The sequence below is a fragment of the Eutrema salsugineum genome, unplaced genomic scaffold, assembly GCF_000478725.1.
Source record: "Eutrema salsugineum unplaced genomic scaffold, Eutsalg1_0 scaffold_5, whole genome shotgun sequence".
NCBI classification, from domain to species: Eukaryota; Viridiplantae; Streptophyta; class Magnoliopsida; order Brassicales; family Brassicaceae; genus Eutrema; species Eutrema salsugineum.
In genome coordinates this window covers 5,852,973-5,871,695 of record NW_006256612.1, presented here as the reverse complement: position 1 = coordinate 5,871,695, position 18,723 = coordinate 5,852,973, and the positions used below count along the sequence as shown (strand labels likewise).

General features: G+C 35.8%; 4 protein-coding genes across 6 annotated transcripts; 3 read left to right on the top strand and 1 right to left on the bottom strand.

Moving 5' to 3' along the window:
* Positions 1-1,102: 1,102 nt before the first annotated feature.
* On the top strand, positions 1,103-4,710 carry LOC18992334. Its single transcript, XM_006415722.2, has 13 exons — positions 1,103-1,357; positions 1,806-1,879; positions 2,048-2,125; positions 2,242-2,317; positions 2,671-2,735; positions 2,897-2,998; positions 3,198-3,287; positions 3,392-3,466; positions 3,566-3,598; positions 3,692-3,766; positions 3,854-3,916; positions 4,044-4,112; positions 4,192-4,710. The coding sequence occupies exons 1-13, from the start codon at positions 1,315-1,317 to the stop codon at positions 4,396-4,398; spliced, it is 1,050 nt and encodes a 349-aa protein (XP_006415785.1). The 5' UTR covers positions 1,103-1,314; the 3' UTR covers positions 4,399-4,710.
* An 89-nt stretch (positions 4,711-4,799) lies between these two features.
* Positions 4,800-8,282, bottom strand: LOC18992333. Of its 2 annotated transcripts, none has more exons than XM_024152402.1 (14): positions 8,034-8,281; positions 7,522-7,595; positions 7,339-7,416; positions 7,142-7,217; positions 6,771-6,835; positions 6,485-6,586; positions 6,207-6,296; positions 6,031-6,105; positions 5,888-5,920; positions 5,724-5,798; positions 5,555-5,617; positions 5,374-5,442; positions 5,250-5,294; positions 4,800-5,146 (listed from the first exon to the last, which is right to left on the bottom strand). In XM_024152402.1, exons 1-14 carry the CDS (start codon positions 8,080-8,082, stop codon positions 4,979-4,981), a joined length of 1,062 nt encoding a protein of 353 aa, XP_024008170.1. In that variant the 5' UTR covers positions 8,083-8,281; the 3' UTR covers positions 4,800-4,978. The 2 variants fall into 2 exon arrangements, with proteins under 2 accessions (XP_024008170.1, XP_006415784.1); XM_006415721.2 differs by having other exon boundaries at positions 4,809-5,146; positions 5,374-5,445; positions 8,034-8,282.
* Positions 8,283-13,578: 5,296 nt separating this feature from the next.
* LOC18992332 (developmental protein SEPALLATA 3) lies at positions 13,579-16,101 on the top strand. 2 transcript variants are annotated; one of them, XM_006415720.2, is made up of 8 exons: positions 13,579-13,814; positions 14,786-14,867; positions 14,973-15,040; positions 15,123-15,222; positions 15,310-15,351; positions 15,443-15,484; positions 15,577-15,707; positions 15,826-16,101. In XM_006415720.2, the coding sequence occupies exons 1-8, from the start codon at positions 13,630-13,632 to the stop codon at positions 15,917-15,919; spliced, it is 744 nt and encodes a 247-aa protein (XP_006415783.1). In that variant the 5' UTR covers positions 13,579-13,629; the 3' UTR covers positions 15,920-16,101. The 2 variants fall into 2 exon arrangements, with proteins under 2 accessions (XP_006415783.1, XP_024008380.1); XM_024152612.1 differs by having other exon boundaries at positions 14,786-14,870.
* A 1,198-nt stretch (positions 16,102-17,299) lies between these two features.
* Positions 17,300-18,662, top strand: LOC18992331. Its single transcript, XM_006415718.2, has 2 exons — positions 17,300-17,925; positions 18,319-18,662. Exons 1-2 carry the CDS (start codon positions 17,517-17,519, stop codon positions 18,333-18,335), a joined length of 426 nt encoding a protein of 141 aa, XP_006415781.1. The 5' UTR covers positions 17,300-17,516; the 3' UTR covers positions 18,336-18,662.
* Positions 18,663-18,723: the final 61 nt, after the last annotated feature.

Here is an 18,723-nt window from a genome sequence, read left to right as displayed (position 1 = left end):
TTTTTCTCCTGAAAAGATTTTGTCCTTGGAAAGTTATTTTAAAACACTGTTTCTTTATTTGTCTATCCAAGTTTTGTGGATTGCCTGAGAATTAGTTGGTCTGTTCTTAGAGACTGCAGAAATTTTATCCCAAAGCCAACTAGAGTGCAAGTCAAAAATTGTACTGAATAAGTGAAGGAATTTCAGGTTAAATGGAAAAACAAAATTTCAAGGCAAATTCGTTATGATTTTTTTTTAATATAAATATTATATAAAATTGCAACCCAAACCGGGAATCAATCGGATTTACAATCGAATTGAACCAAAAGTAAAAAATTAGAACCAAACCCAAAATCTAATCTTCAATCCGGTCTACGAATTGAAGGTAAACTACAGGCCGCTAAGCCCACAGCCACCGTCGCATGTACCGAATGACTCCCGCAAACCTCCTACGACATACAATGCTTTTCCACCGAATTACCTCTCTTATGATTTTTTCACTTTTCTTGTATTCAAATTTTCAATGAATTTGATTCTTTTTGCATTCACAATCTTGTTTAACAAATGCAAATGACTGAAATAAGCTCAATCTTGAGAGTTAGATTCTACACCTATCTAGAAAGACTCATCAACTACATTGTAATGCAATGAGCCTCTGTAAAAAAAAATAGAAGTATAACTGTTGAAACATTTTTTTTGTCAACCTATTGAAACATTTGTATAAATAGAAAGATGCACAATATCATAGTTGAATTCAGCGTATTTAACATAATATATACAGCAGAAAGCAAAAAACAAAGATTAGAGCAACCCTCACCGCCTCACCGTGAGGCCCTTACATGTATTTATCAGCAGTAATCTTGTTTGTGGCACAGACACACCTCTATCTCCCTTGTGTCTCCAACGTGTTGTTGATGTAATAAAGAAAGTCGGCCTTTTGGGCATCTTCTAAGAGCATATTAACCTTGTGGAAATTCGATACATGATGTAATAAAAAAATTTAACCTTGTGGGCATCTTCTTAGAGCATATTCTAAGGCCTTTTTTTCATCTCCGTTTTGATTTTCTCGGCCCATCCAAAAATATAAAATATTAAGAAAATGAGAAAGAAAATATTGTTTCTCAAGTCACTTGAGGAACACTGTCTCCTCGAATTTTGTCTCTCTTTCTCTCTCTTCGCCTAGCTCCGTCGCCGCAAGAGCGCATCTAATTCGCCGGTTTACTTCCCCAGAAGTTCTCTTCCACCATTTCTCTTTTCGATCTTCTGATGCGGCTTCCTCTGCTATCTTAGTCCCTAGCCGAAGAAGCTCGCAGGGTAGAGTTTTCGTCTCAAGGCATGGCTCTTCCGCTCGGGAAGCTTACCATCCTCATCGGTGCAGGTCCGTTCATTAATTAATGAGGTTTTGTCTTGTATTACTCTATAATTACTCGGTGCTCGAATTCTTCTCGGGTTTTTGATTGGGTTCGTCGATGGGCAATCGCAATAAGAGGATGCGAAATTAGCTTCTTCTTCTTTTTTAATAAACCCTTTTGATTCCTGTAGAATGATCACTGTGCTTGACTGGCTCTTATTCAGCACGAATTTTCTATAAGCTGTTGATCTTTTTAGTGTCCTCACTGGGTTCGTTTACTTTTCTTCGGCCAATCTGAAAGCATCGGACTTTTGATACTTGAGGGATAATTTTTAGTGTCATGTAGCCTGATATAGATGAGAAAATTATGTTCAATTTCTTTGTGAATGGCACCTACAATGCTAAATTACCCATTGCTATTGTACTGTATCAATTAACTCATGCTTAAAGTTCATCTAACTTGCTTTTACTTTAGGTCTTGTTGGGTCAGTTCTTGCCAAAGAAGGGGGCTTACCAGATGTATCTAATTTGGTCTCGGGTACTTTTAAGGTATTTGAGTTTTTATCTTACACTGCGTACAATTCTCTCTAGTAAACATCTTCTGACTTCAAAAAGTTTTCTCCTTTCCTTTATGCAACGAAATGGTGGTTGGTGAATCCTTTTGTGTTTGATGCTGTACGAAAAAAAAATGGGGTAATGGATTATTTCTGTTGACAGATGATATTTAGGCAACTGAAACAAGAAGAACCTGCCAAATCAGCCAGCAATCCCCATAAGTCTACACTTGTATCCCAGGTTAGTTTGACATGGATCTTTCTATTTGTGAGGATAGAGCTGAGTAATGTAGATTTGTTGAGGACTTGGATTTATTGTGAATCAATTGGTCTGAGCACTGCCTTTTTTTTTTATAGGTTGACAGTCTTAGGCGTGAATTGCAGTTGCTATCTTCAAACAGACCTATCACTATTGTTACGACAGCAGGATCAGGTCCTCTAGAGTTCTTCTTATGTTGGAGTTTAATATTCCTTTCTTCTGCATAAAAAATATGTGATAAATGAGCGAAATGGTTTGCCTAATATGCTGATATGAAGCAGGACATTAAAACCTTTCTCAATCTCTTACATTTGCTTTTATTTATCTGGCCATGGTTTTTGAGATCCACTTTCAGGTTTTCTTCTTCTTTTGCTACTTTTTGCATCAAAGAAGGCTGATTTACGGTCCTTTCAATTGCATTTTCTTTCTAGCATTAACAAGTCATGTCATTGATGTGACTTCAGTGTTTCTTTTACTGCTAATTGTAGCTTAAAAGCATGTAGTTAACAATTTCCTTTGATTCTCAGGTGGTAAGAAGTATGGTTTGATCATTATTATTGGGGTGATAGGCTACGGATATGTATGGTGGAAGGTAATTATACTGCACCATATTTGAGCTAGTCAAGACTTCGTATTTTGGAAAACAGTTCACTTTGTTCTTCTTGCCAATGATATTTACCCGACTCAGTTGCTTGTAGTTTCTTTCTTTATTGAAAACTGATTGGGCACTGATTTAATCTGCAACATTCTCAGGGCTGGAAACTTCCAGATTTGATGTTCGCGACAAGGCGCAGCTTGTCAGATGCATGTAATAATGTTGGCGGCCAGATCGAAGGTTTTTATACATCGCTCTCGGCAAGTTCTTATTTCCCATATTTACTCTAGCGCTCTTAAAGACTGTCTTTCTTGATTTGACTAGTGAACTCTATTCTTATCAATTGTAATGGTTCCTTTAGTGAGCTAATCCATCCAAGTGATCTAGTACAGTTTGTTGTTTTTTCTTATTCAGTTGCAGAACATCAATCTTTTGTCTTATTATGACATTTCATGACAGGGTACAAAACGGGAGTTAAGTTCAAAAATTGACGGGATGGGTCATACTTTGGATGAAAATACAGTAATTATTCAAGAAACAGGACGACAGGTATGCTAGATTGAATGTACACAAATACTTCTGGTTCACTGTGCTATCAAGGCTTTCTGATGATTCTACCTGTTTTCGTGATAAATTTTATCAAAAATGTTTAGGTAGATGAACTACGGGATGGTACAGCAAACATGAAAGATGACATTAGGTCTGTTTTCGTTGCTGTTGAAAATCTGGTGAGAAAATTTAGTAATTGCGTACATGTGTTCACCAGTTTGTTCTCCCTGGAAAAAAAATAAAAAAGAACTAACCTTTTTAATCTTCATAACTGTCAGGCAAGCAAAGTCCTTCGCATTGAGGGAAATCAGGTAACATTTGTCACAGTTGTAGTTGGAGAATTCTGTTTTGTCATCAGGCATTGTGTTGATTTAAGATTTAATTTTTCTTTACCATCCATAAAGGATATGACGCTTAAGGGAGTTGGAGCTCTGCATGCTCAGTGTCGGGAGAACATGAGAATTCAAGAGTCCAATCAGGCATGACCCTTCCCCACTGTGCAGTGCGCATTTCAGAGAACTGGTTACATATTCCTCGTATTTACCATCAACTTCTTTTATGTTTAGGCTTTGCCATCAACTTCGTCAGTGCAAGCCCTTGAGACAGCTCCTATGACACCATCATCAAGGGTAACTGACGAAATCTTTTTATCTGGTCTCACAAAAAAATTCAAAACTGTTCATCACGTTATTGGAATTGTTACCGGTCTTGTTCTGTTCTATTGCTTACTTCTCTCCGATGTTTGAATGTTAGCAGACTCTGTCTCTGCCTCCTGCTTCTCCCCGTGAATCCCAGTTGCCGTCAACCCCTAATGGAACACAACAGGTATGTTCTACCGTAGACCAGATTCGTTGATTTCAAACTAAGTTTCATTGTGCTGAGTACCGACTCTTCATTTGGACAGCCACATGGTCCACTTCAACACACACAGTCTATGTCTGGTTTAAAGGAGATAAGTGAAAGCTCTAGCAGCCGCGAGACTTTTTCCAATTCTGGAGAAGCCATGGGAAACACGAGTTCAGGCCTGTTTAGTATGTTCTCAAGACCAAGAATAACGAGGACTCGTAGTGTGGTCAACGCAGTGCCTGCTAAATCGAGCGGACCCCAATAGAGTGGCTTGTCGAAACTAAGGGGAGAGAGTTTGATCATTCTAATATTATGATCATAAAAAACCAAAAAAGGGGTAACTGCGAGTATAGAGTAGAGGATTTGAGTACGTTTTGTATCAAAAATGTCATAAATGGTGCAAAATTTTTGTAGGGATGCAGGCTTTATATTTAATTGGAATATACTGTATGTCACAATTGATCAATTCGTTGCTCTGCCCTTTTGTAATTCAGTAATACAGGAGGTGGATGATGGTTTTGTCTGGCCGTCTCTTCTGTTTTCTTTTTGTATTGAAAGAAAGGCTGGTCCTTCTATACTGCACTTTTCTAATAAGGCGTACAGTTGTGTAATTCGAATTAAGTGAAATGATAAGAGATTGTATCATGTCTTCTTTGATTAAGTTAACTACTGAGTTTGACGATATGAGATCACTATTTAAGTCAATTACTAGCAAGAGAGAACCAGTACCATTTTTGTTTAATGTTGTTTCTACTGGTAGCTCAAAATAAACAAATCATCTACTAAATACACTTGCCCACTGCTTCTTTGTTAACCCTAATATTTGAATGAACAAACTCTTTTCTTCAGTTAGTAAGCACTGAGTTGACCGCACTAAGAGTCCTCACTATTCTTGGCATTGAAAACCTACCAAGCACACCCGCACTCGAGCCTGATGCACCATTTCCCGTGGCTTTCCCTGAACACGTTCCATCTGAAAAAGCCTTGTGACTGCTAGAGCTTTCACTTATGTCCTAAGACCCGAGTTTATAGAAAATTGTTTTAGGTTAGCTTTGACGCATATTGATGCTCAAAACTTGAGGGATAGAGGGGAAGGAAGATATATAGAATCTTTACCTTCAAACCAGACAAAGACTGGGTGTGCTGAAGTGGACCATGTGACTGCCCAGATGAAAAGTCAGTACTTAGTAAAACGAAATTTACTTTTTATTGGGCAACTCTGTTTTGAGATAGAACAAACCTGTTGAGCTCCATTAGGGGCTGACGGCGACTGGGGTTCACGGGGAGAAGCAGGAGGCAAAGACAGAGTCTTCTAACATCAAAACACCAGCGAGAAATAAGGAATAGAAATACAAGACCTAATAGCGTGATGAAACAGTTGAGATTCATTGCGAGACCAAATAAAAGACTTAGTCATTTACCCTGGAAGATGGTGTCATAGGAGATGCCTCTAGGGCTAGCATCGATGAAGTTGATGGCAAAGCCTATACATAAACCAAGTCTAGGTCAATAAGATGAAAATTGAGAAGGCTCACGCCTGACTGCGTAGCCTTTCCATAAAACGAACTGCACAATAAAGAATGCTCATGCCTGATTGGACTCTTGTATTCTTCTGTTCTCTCGACACTGAGCATGCAAAGCCCCAACTCCTTTAAGCGTAATATCCTATATTGACGGCAAAGAGATTCAAATTCGATCAACACATTGCCTGATGAGCAATATAAAGTTTCCAACACAACCGTGAGAAATGTTACCTGATTTCCCTCAATGCGATAGACTTTGCTTGCCTGATAATTACGAAGACTACAAGGTTACCTCTTTTATTTTTATTTTTATTTAATTTTTGCAGGGAGAACAAACTGGCTAACACATGTATGCAATTACTAAATTTTCTCACCAGAGTTTCAACAGCAACGATAGCAGACCTTACGTCAATCTTCATATTTGCTGTACCATCCCGTAGTTCAGTAACCTAAACATTTTGATGAATTATAAAGAAAATAGGAAGAATCATCAGAAGTCCTTGACAACGCAGTGCAACAAAAGTATTTGTGTACATTTAATCTAACGTACCTCTCGTCCTGTTTGTTGAATAGCTTCCGTATTTGCATCCAAAGTAATACTCATCCTATCAATATCTGAACTTAGCTCCCGTTTCGTACCCTGCCATAACAGAAAGAAAATGAGACAAATATCAATGTTCGCAATTGAGTTGATAAGTAAAAAAATGTATATCTCACGAAAGAAACCATCATAACTGATAAGAATAGAGCTCAGTATTCAATTCACGAAAAATTAGTAAGCGAACAGTCTTAAAGAGAGATATAGACACTAAGGGAAGTCCAACTTGCCGAAAGCGATGTGTAAAAACCATCAATATGGTTGCCAACATTATTACATGCATCTGATAAGTTGCGCCTTGTCGCAAACATAAAATCTTGAAGTTTCCAGCCCTGAGAATGTTCCAGAAGTATTAAGTGCTCACCAAGTTGTAAATAACCAAAAATAAGAAGAAAGTAATTTCAGAGTTTAGATGAATTGACTTGGCAGGAGAACCGAATCGTAAATTCGAGGTCAACATTAACTTAGATAAGCAAGTAAAATAATTTAAGCAGCTCCGGTATGGTGAAGCATTACCTTCCACCACACATATCCGTAGCCTATCACCCCAATGATAATGATGACACCATATTTTCTACCACCTGTGAATTGAACGAAAATTTTAACTATTTTCATCCGAGTTTTGATTTAACAGTAAACACATAATCATGTTACTGTAATGAAATGACTTGATGATGCACCGATCAGAACATAAGTCCGCCTTGTTTGATGCGAAAAAAGTGGTAAAAGAGAGAAAACCTGAAAGAGGATTTCAAAAAACAGTGGCCAGCAAGAAAAATATGTTTTAAACCAATCGACAAGTTTCATATGAAACCAATCTTTTTCATATTGATGCAGGTGAAGAATACGAAACTCTATTATAAGAAATAAAATAAACTCCAGAGGACCTGATCCTGCTGTCGAAACAATAGTGATAGGTCTGTTTGACGCCAGCAACTGTATTTCATTCCTAAGACTGTTAACCTACCAAACAAACAAAAAAAAAATAGAGCTGATTCACAATAACTCCAAGTCCTCAACTCAAATCCTGCTCTATATTACCCAGTTCTATCCTCATCAAACAAAAGATTCATGTCAAACTAACCTGGGCTATAAGTGTATCATTGCGAGGATTGCTGCCTGATTTGGCAGGTTCTTCTTGTTTCAGCTGCCTAAATACCATCTGTAAAGAGAGACAAAAGCGTTACTCCCAATTGTTTTTTCTTTTGAACAGCATCATACACACATGGACTCGTCAAGCTATTGCACAAGATAGAGATTTGAATACCTTAAAAGCACCCGAGACCAAGTTCGAGACAACTGGTGAGCCCCCTTCTTTAGCTAGCACTGACCCAACAAGTCCTAAAACAACATTTGGAAAACACACAATTTTGTAAAGGGAGTAATTTGGATGATCATTAATCATCTACGCTAAAACAACCGATACAGAAAGTTCGCATTCACTGAGAAATCAAACATAAACTTCTCCTCGTCCCTAGTAAATAGCTGTCACGACTCACGAAGAGCGACAAATTCCAGTGTATTCAGGGGAAGCTATTATCCAAATTTCCAAATCCAATACGCCATACAACACTGAATTATCAACAGTCTTAAAACTAGAGCGATAGAAGCGTCGATGGTTGAGAGCCAGTCAAGGACACTGATATTTTTCTATAGGAATCAAAGGGTTTATCAAAAACTCTAATTTCTCATTCTCTTATTGCGATCCACCCATCTACGAAACCAATCTAGAAACCAAAATTAGTCACTAATACAAGAAATACCCAATCATGCACAGACCTGCTCCGAGGAGGATGGTCAGCTTCCCGAGCGGAAGAGCCATAGCCATGCCTAGAGACGAGCTTATACAGCGAAAGACTAAGATGGCGACAAAGGAATCGATACGAGAAGATGGAAAAGAGAATTGGTACAGAGAGAGAGATAGCTGCGGGGAGGAATCGGCGAGACAGAGGCGCTCTTGTGACGACGAAGTGAGGCAGAGAGCGAGAGAGAAAGGCGACGTGCGACTAATATTGCTCGCTTGTTTAGGCAAACTAAAACCAAACCGAGATTTTTTCGGTCTCATTCGGTCTATCCTGTGATCACAATTCACAAACAATACCTGGTCCAATTAATTTATAAACCGTTGAGGTGAAGAAGGATCATCAATGCCGTTCAAAAAAATAATAATAATAACCCCGAACTATTTATTATTTTTCACTAATTTCGAACTATTTTAAATAAATTTGTAGTGAAAATGAAAAGATAAAAAAAATTTTAAAAATCACACCTCATTGCTTTGAAACAAATTGAAAATGAATTTGATTTCACATTAATTTCACTCTCAATAGTCAATACCCTCCCCCCCCCCCCAAAAAAAAAAAAATAAAATAAATCAACATCAAAGTATGCCACCTAATTATGTCATGAACCATTTCAATGAACGAGATAACCATAACAGATTATAAGTTAAACACTTATTTTATCAGAATTCGCATTCTTCCTTAATTGATAATAAAGAGAAATACAGTTACAAAAAAAAATATTAATAAAAAGGAGAGAAATACAGTCTTGCGTTGAATCTAAGATAATGACGGTTATGTTATCTCAATCGGTAGTCTAATAGGCATTTAGGTTATCTCGCGTGAGTGCCTTCTATAATTGAGTTGAATATGGATATGAAAAGAATACACATCTTGGCACAAGATATATGTTTACCCAACACAAGTGCATCTTGGTTACTCAACACAAGTGCATCTTGGCACAAGATATATGTTTGAGGTTGTATTCGTCTTCCATCTCAATATCTTGATCTCTAGTAGATAATAGTTTATGCACATACAAATGTTACTCCCACATGAATTTGCATGGGTAAACACATCCCTTTTGCCCAATTACAAATAGGTTACTCCCGTATGAAATTACAAGTCTATAGTTGATAATATTTCCTTAAATTTGTCACATCACACATGGTCATAAAACTATGTTCGTAACTCGTAACTTCTGGAAAAAAAAAAACTTGGTTTAAAATGAAACTTTCGCATTTCCTTGTCTGAAATTGCCTGGTATTTGTTGGAGTCTCATAAAATTTTCTTTTGAGTTTCATTTTTTGATATTTGATTCCGTGTTTAAACACGATAACTTCTATAAATGCATTTTCTCCTCCTTTAGTTTCCAAATGCGTCACTTATTAACTTAATAATTACCTATTCGATGCGGAAATGTTCAAAACGAGGCATGTTTTGTCTAATGCCTATAAACATATATACGATTTGTCTTTGGAACACACACAGTTAAAAAACCGAAAGCAAATATGTAAAAAATCTGCGTTTATCAATGTCGTTAACTAAAATTCCCGCAGGTTGGTCACGAATCAGCCTCAGGTTCATCACGTACCATCAGCTTCAGGTTGGTCCTTGTACATATGCTGAGCTTTTTCAAGCAATTCCCAATTCTTTGTCATTCTTTCTATTTTTTTATTTAATTTCTTTCGTGCATACTTCTTTTTTAGAACAATAAATTTGAATTTAAAAAAAAAAATCCCGCTACAAACATTTTTAAAATGTAAGAAGATGATTGAACCCAAAACTGAGAAGTCGAAACCTCATTACCTGTAGGCTGTAGCCATTGACCTATCATAGGTATGACATTTTAATATTTAGTTAGGGAAAATGAGACTTTAAACAATTGCTTTAACAATCTAATGGTTTTACGAGCTTTAGGCAAGGATCGATCCGATCTGATAGCAACATTAAACTGGAAAAATCGTTAGTGTGTTTAACTTGTTTCTTTCTCATATCTCTGTTTCTACTTGTCATCTCTTGCATTCAAACGGACATTATATCCAGTGCCGTGCGAAGACTTCTAGAGGCTTGAGGCGAGTTTAAAAAAATCGACATGTGTAATTTTAAAAAACTAATAAATGATAGATAAAACTCGAACTGTTATAAAAAAATATATATTACATTTTCTCTATAATGTTTTTTCAAATTATTACTATCTATAAAAACGTTTCCGGATCATTACAAAAGAGAATTGAAATCATGACATAAAAGAAAGGTCAAAATTATGGATCGAGATGTTAGTGGCTCTTAAAAAAAATAATTAGAAAGTTTAGGACTTTTGTTAGAAACTAATCAAACTAATTGGAGAAAAAAAACTATTTTTAAACAATAGGAAGAACCAAACTCAGGTAAAGACTCAACAAAAAATGTGCATGAACCATTACACTAAAATTAATTTTTGGGAATTATGGACTCCAAAATGTTTATAATTTAAGGAGCCTGGGGCAAATGCCTTTTTTATATAGTCATAGGCACAGCACTGATCATATCTTCGTGTAAAAAAAACACAAACTTATATAGGTTCTTAGGTTTCACAAGGATTGAAAAATTATATCTTCGATGTCTTAAGTCCCTATTTAATTAAGTGACAACTTGTTTAATAGTTTTGTTTTGGAAATTTAGTAGTGGACTGTGGATATAAGTAAAGGAAAATTTGTATGCGTTTGTAATTTGTAAATGAATCTTTGATAGTAATACTGTTCAAAACCAAATGAAATTTACACAAGTATGAACCATATATATGTCTTGGAGACTGATGAGACCTTTTAGTGCATAATGACTATGAGTCTAAGACCACAGTAACTTACTATATATTGCAGGACGGTGAAAAATACAGAGGCTGGTCCCAAAAACTCAACCCCACTCAAAAAAATAAAAATCAGACGTGACTTCTTTGAATATAAACCCATCTTTCTATTTTTGGCAAGGAGGTCCCCTTCCCATTACGTCTTGACGTGGACCCTGTCCGTCTAATTTTAGCAGCTTAATCCGACGACTATTATACCTTCTTCGACCCTCCACGACATCGGTTTAGAGCCGTCCGATTCAATCTCACGCCAATGGACCACATCACCAGTACTCCGCAACTTAGCTGTCGTGTAGGATTTCACGTGGCATTTATTTGTTCTAGTTTGTAGTGCAAATCGCAAGTTGATGTGTGGTCCCTACCGATCATCACCGTCTCTCCTTTAGCATCGTTGATTCTTCTTTCTTTCCTACGTGTAATAGCATTCTTGTAGATTTGAGATCTCACAATGACCGTTGGATCTCATCGATGGATCTATCCTTTGGTGTGTCATAAGTTCCCAAAGCGATAAAAAAGAGTATTTCCAAGTGCTTCTTTCTTTCTTTATTTCTTTCTTTCATATTAACTTCTGTTTTTCTTTTGGTATGCTTTAGAGGTAGAAAGATTATTCGGCGATATAACCACTTTTACGAATTATATATATCTTACAAGATCTCGCGTCATATCATTAAAATATAGTATATGCCTTACAGAGATTTTTTTGTTCTTTGGATAACAGCTTTAGAGAGACTTCATCAAGAATGTCTTGGTGTTTCTTGAAATGTTTAAAAACTAAAAATAGTACCATTGTTGGTCTCATACCTTGTAGATATCCACCACATATATTATCGATAAGGAATATTTGCAAGTTCTTATAAAATAGTACAGCAAGAGAAGGAAATATAGAGGATCATTGGTATGATGACATCAATAAATAAATAGTTGAATGTACTTTAGTTTCTCTTTTGGTTTAATGCACATCATCTTTATCAATTGTCGTCATCTTACATTGAATTACATGACCAGATCTGATAAGATGTGAATTCGTACTTGGCTTACTTGTCTTCTGGTACCCTCTTCTAACTAATTTTGATGTTAACCAGTAAATTTTCTTTTCTTCAGTTTTTACCGAAATTAAAGCAAATCAACACATCATAGTGTAATAATGAGTAAATTTGCTTATTAGGGACGAATTACGCATGCAGATTTGGTTGGAATTAATGCTTATAAGATCAAGAGCTGGAGATTGATCAACTTGCAAATCAAAGAAGAGAAGCTTATATAACCAAACAGAATAATAATGCTATGTTTAGTTTTTCTAATTGAATCATACCTTTGTGTCCATCACCTACTTACCGGTCAAAATAAAGCAATTACGTCTTCAAACAAAAAGCACTAGGAGTTTTGGTCAGACATGATCTCTAACATCGGACGAACCCTAAGATAACCAAAATAAACTATAGCTTATATTCAAAACTCTGTTTATTTTATCCATTTATGTTTTCTTCCCCCAAAAAAATTCTTGTATCTCAGACTCTCATACCAAACTAGTCATCATCAGATATGGTAGTGTTTTATAAACAAGAACAAGAAAGAGAAATATAATTCTTTCTAAGACTATTGTTATATTATTTTCTACTTCGATAGAATTAAGTACTAGTGTGACTTCACGAACAGAGTTATCTACCATTATATATATATATATATACTTTAGAAAAAGAAAACAAATCTAGCAGTAAGAATTTAGGTATTATTACAACATAAATGAATCACAAAAAAAGGGTGTTTTTACCTTACATTTTACACCAATCACAAGGGTAGTTCCGTAAGTTGAGAAAATCGTACGAGGCTTCACCTAGTTAAGGTTAGGTCACATGATTCCCTGAACTCGATTAGAAAAGTAAAAACAATTAAAATAAAATAAATAAATAAAAAATCAGGTGAATTTATCAGACCCTACCATCCAACTATCGACACGTGTCTAAACTCATTCATTGCCCTACTCTTTTCAGTTTAGGGTTGCCATCACTCATCGTCCCACGCGCCTATCTCTTACTCTCATCTTCCATTCTCCACCGTCGATTTTAATCTCTCATTTTCAACATCACTTTTACGAATCCGTCCGATTATAAATATCTATGTCTCTCTCAACATATTTAACTTAAAGCTTATGGTTTTAAATGTTAGGGTTTTATGTTGGCATTCCAAATTAATCCCCCATAAATCGAAGTAAAAAAAAAAAAGCATCCAACTTTCTTTAACAGGGCCGAAATCACATTTCTATAAACTAAAAAAGATTGAAACTGAAACCACTACAAGTGTTGGTGAGAGACCCTTTCTCTCTTTTTACCAATTATGTATAAACAAAAAAAAGTCTCAATTTCGAAAATATCTAAGCATCGATAGAGCAATTAGCATTTTCTGTTTTTGCAATATTTGCATAAATCCTATGAGGTGTTTGGAACTTGTAAGTAGTACACAATAATTGGTGGGTATATATATATATAGTTGAAGCTGAGAGTATATATATAAATAAAGAGAATATTTATGAAAGATCCAAGTAATGAAGCTGAATGTACTTGAGAGAAGTGTTGTGTTATTGTACAAATGTATACATGTACACATTTAAAAAAGTTAGAAAAATAGAAAGAGAAATAAAATTAAGAAAAAGAGAGAGAGGGAGAGACTCATATATATAGAATTGCAAGGGGAGAGAGAGAGAGAGAGAGAGAGAGTGAGAAAGATTAAGAGAAAGAAAAAAAGAGAGATGGGAAGAGGAAGAGTAGAGTTGAAGAGGATAGAGAACAAGATCAATAGGCAAGTGACGTTTGCAAAGAGAAGGAATGGTCTTTTGAAGAAAGCATACGAGCTTTCCGTTCTTTGTGATGCAGAGGTTGCTCTCATCATCTTCTCAAATAGAGGGAAACTGTACGAGTTTTGCAGTAGTTCGAGGTATTTTCTTTATCCATTTTTATCTCTATATATGCATTGATTTGATTTTTATATAAAGTTTTTTTTTTTGTATTAAAAAATATACATATCTATATGTGTTGTATGGGTCTCTGATGTGTTTGTGTCGTACGTGTTTTCTTTCATCCTTTAAAAGAAATCTAAGAGGAAATTTTAGTTTTTTGGGGATACCCATTTCTGATCATTTTAAAAGATTTTATATATAGCTTTATTTGATGTTTTTTGAGTTTCTGATGATTTCCATTTTTGTGTTTCTTCTGTTTTACTTCTGTTTTGTTTTTCTTTACATCAACGTTTTGTTGCAGATCCTATATATATATATATATATATGCTTAGTTTGTTTCTCTATACTTAGAATTTCTGCTTAGTTTATAACTGATATCCTTGAGTAATTTAGCTTATTCGTCTGTCTAACATGTTTCTCATAACAGCCATCAATCTGATATATGAAATTATTAGGGTTAATTTCTCCTGTCTGCCAATGAAATTCGATGATTAATTAGGGTTTCTCTTGAAAAGATTCTTCACAGCTAATTAAAAGTTTCGACCTTTTGATTATCAGAGGTAGTCCAATATCCGATCAAATCACTCAAGTTTTCAGTCATATTGAGAAGTTCTTTGGGGTTTGATTTAACTTTGACGACTTCTTGTTTCCATGGCTACTCACTTTAATCAATTAGTAACCCTTAGGGCTCCTAAATTTGGTTTGAATTTTGACGTTTGGTTTGAATTTTGACGCCAATGTCAAATTCATCTAATATCCATTGAATATTTACCTCAGATTCATCCCTCTTTCTGGGTTTTCTCTGAAAAGACTCCCAGATTTTTGTGTAAACCCTAGGCAAAAAAAAAAAAAACCCAATTTTTTATTTGACCTGATGTTTCAGATTGCAAAATTTAACTTGAAAATTTGAGTCGGCTCTTGAAAAAAAATGACTTTTGCTGTGATGTAGCATGCTTCGGACTCTGGAGAGGTACCAAAAGTGTAACTATGGAGCACCAGAACCCAATGTGCCTTCAAGAGAGGCCTTAGCAGTTGTACCCTCTTCTCTTTCTTCTTACCTTAAAAAATTCTACTTTCTGCTTTAATTTATGCTTTGCCTTTGGTTCATTATTAATGTTCAAATTTTGTTGAAGCAGGAACTTAGTAGCCAGCAGGAGTATCTTAAGCTTAAGGAGCGTTACGATGCCTTACAGAGAACCCAGAGGTAACTCACCAACTCCTTGAGCTACTGCTACTAGAGATGTTTATTTTTTTGGTGATTTTTTTTGGATGATTTCTTGAAATAGGAATCTATTGGGAGAAGATCTTGGACCTCTTAGTACAAAGGAGCTTGAGTCACTTGAGAGACAGCTTGATTCTTCCTTGAAGCAGATCAGAGCTCTCCGGGTACGAATTGCCCAATTTCTCATATATATCTTACTCTAATGATGTCTATAATAACTAAGATGCTATATCAAATTTGGGTCTCTGCAGACACAGTTCATGCTCGACCAGCTCAACGATCTTCAGAGTAAGGTAACCAAAATAAAAAACTGAATGATGAAGAAATGACATTATTCATCTATATGTGCTAATTATAGTCGGAAACCTTTAATATTTGGAGCAGGAACGCATGCTGACTGAGACAAATAAAACTCTTAGGCTAAGGGTAATATATACTTTCTCATTTCACAATAATTGCATCAGCTTGGTTATTATAATCTAATTACTAATCTCACTATACAAGTGTGTACGTGGCAGTTAGCTGATGGGTATCAGATGCCTCTCCAACTCAACCCGAACCAAGAAGATGTTGACTATGGTCGTCATCAACAACAACACTCCCAAGCTTTCTTCCAGCCTTTGGAATGTGAACCCATTCTTCAAATCGGGTAACTTACTTCAAATCTAATTAACCAATTTTGGTCTCTATTATATTGTGTTGTTTCAGATTTGTTTAGGATCTTGATTAAACATCTCTTTAAGATTTATATATAATATATGGAGCAGGTATCAGGGGCAGCAAGATCATGGAATGGGAGCAGGACCAAGTGTGAATAATTACATGTTGGGTTGGTTACCTTATGACACCAACTCTATTTGAATCTTTCTTGATTTTTTTTTTGGTGTGGACATTTTAAAACTTTCTCATCCACTCTTAGGCTACATGATGATGATTACCTCTCTCTTTCTCTCTGTCTCTCTGTCTCTCATTTCTGTCTTGTGTGCATGTGTGTGTGTAATGTTAATTATGTCCTTCTATAATCCAATAATTTTGTTCAACAAATTTTCACCCCCAAAATTGGCCACTGTCACACGAAAAAGTTTTGTTTCAAGTATGTTTCCAGCTCCAAAATCTTTATTTACTCCCATTTTATGTTATATAAGTCTTTGTATGAATATTATTAACAATTAACAATAGTTTTAACTATAGTGTATATTGGATAATATAACTCAAATGACGACAAAAAAAAAGGATAATATAACTCAAACTACCTAAAGGCTAAAGCCCACCAGCGGAAAGGAAGAAGTTGTTATCTATCTGTTAAGGAGAAACCCACTGGGTATTTATCTATATATAGGTGCACATCTAAAATGTATCATTTTGGGCTATCTCTCTATGGGCTTATAGAAGACTCGACTGATGAACAACACATCAAAAATTCACTAAACCGACCTTAGCTTTAAATCAGAACCAGAAAGAAAATAATTATATATAAAAAAAAACCGATCGGAGAATTTAACAGCATAAGTGCGAGGCACATGCAAATCATGCAAACTTTCATTGCAAATGCAAGTTTGTTGTTGAACAAATGAAGAATAAATTGAAATGCGTTTTGAACATATTTAATCTTTGTGACCTTAAATAGACTAGGCCAGCAGTAACTTTGTTTTGTCACTCTAGAAACCTAACTTAAGACTTTCATCTCCACCCAAATAAATGTGCTATAAGGTTAATGGTTAATCATTACAAGGAAGCTAATAACAAAATACTTCATTATTCACCTAAAAATTTCAGTATTCCACAAATTCTTTCTATTTCCAACTCGAAGAGCTGGATTGAATAGACCGACAATGAAAAAGTGCAGCCAGTCTACTAAAAGACATGAGTAACTCTCTCTTATTTGATTGAAAAAAAAAAATCTCATATATAAGTCAAAAAAATCAAACAAATTAAAAATAAGAAAAAGAGCACAGCAGAAAACGACTTCTCTGGTATGATTGGAACAAATTTATTAGAGAGAAGAGAGAGAAAGAGAGGTTAGATAAGAATGTGGTAGAAGATAAGGCCCTACACGTCATCGAGGGACCCACATCTCCTCTCAAATTGTCTTCCACCTCCCAATTTAACCATCTTCTTCATACTCGCCTCTCCATCGCGTGTTCCCACGCGCACTCTTTTCTTTATTGTTGTTGTTGCTTTTCTCGTTATCCAAACACGATTCTGCTTTTACTGGATTTTCTTTTATTATATATATAAAAAAAAAAAGTCTTTGCAGAGAAGTTTCAATTCCGCGTCTGTGTTTCTTTTGTCTTCCCCAAGAGGATTATCGTCTCCATTACTCCTTAGTTTTTGAAAATCGCCATTAAACCTTCTTTTTCTTCAATCAATCTGCGTATTATCCACTCACCTTGGTTCTCGCGACACTTTTTGTCGAGGAAAATATATTGGAACTTTTTTTTTTTACTGCGATTTTGGAATGATGAGAAGGCAGCGAGATCAGGATTCTAGGGTTTTCTACGATCTATCGGCTTTGGTTTTGAGTCTCCTTCGTTCTCCTCCGATGCCGATTTCTCTCCCCGATCGATTTCCGGATTCACCTAACCCATCGGGTAGGATTCGAGCTCCGTCGCATCGGTTTTCGTCATCGAACGCGTTGACGCATATATCTCCGTCGGGCTTCGCGTCTCTGCTTCTCGGCATATCGGTGGCTCTTATGCTCTGCGGATCTGTGACTTTCTTCATCGGCTTCCTCTTGATGCCTTGGGTTCTGGCTCTCATCATGGTTTTCTACGTCGCCGGGATCGTGTCCGCCATTTCCATGGCTGGGAGGTCAATCCTCTGTTACGTCTTGGCGCCGCCTTCTCCCTCCGGAAAGGAGATTTCTGGTAATTTTTATTCAGATTATGTTTGTCAAAGGCTTTCGTTTAGGAGCTTTTTTGTTATAGATCATCCAAATTTCCTCTTCTTGATTATCTCGAAATGATTCAACTGGGTATGATTCTTTTAAGATCTTGTTGGAAATGGAGTTTCGAAATTTAGGGCTTTAATTAGGATTTACGTTACGTGAAGGCATTTTTCTTGAAAAGCAATAAAGCAAAATCAGAATACCAACATTCATTTTTCACATTTCGTTTTCATTCTTGTGGTTTACTTCTCTTCTGAAACTAAAGCTATGTTTTTTTTTTTAATGGCAGAGTCATGTTTATGGGTTGCTTCTTCTTGCAATAAAATTGTTACATAATAAACTCACAATGTTTGTTTTGGCATATTATCCTCAGAATGGAAGCTTTTGTGAAGTGACAAACAACAAGCAGCTTAAAGCTCTATCATCGGGAAACAGAGCCGAGCAGGACAAAAGATGGATTAATTATAAACACAATCCAATAGAGTTTTTCTATGTTCTTTATCTGTATTTTGAGGTGGAGTTGGGGGAAAAATCTTGTGGATATTTGGGAGTTTTATATTTCTTTTTTTACGTTTAAAGGGGAAAAAAACAAGATTTTCTATTTTACTGTTAGGAATAGAGAAGCCTTTTTATTTGTGCTTTCATCGATATGGTTTTTGTTATGTAATAACATGATTTCTTAAAAAGCACACAAAAGATTTTAGGATTTGGACTGTATTTTGTTTCGATTTTCTGTCTTTTCTTCCGACTAGCCGTCAAACAACATTGGCTTCTTAAC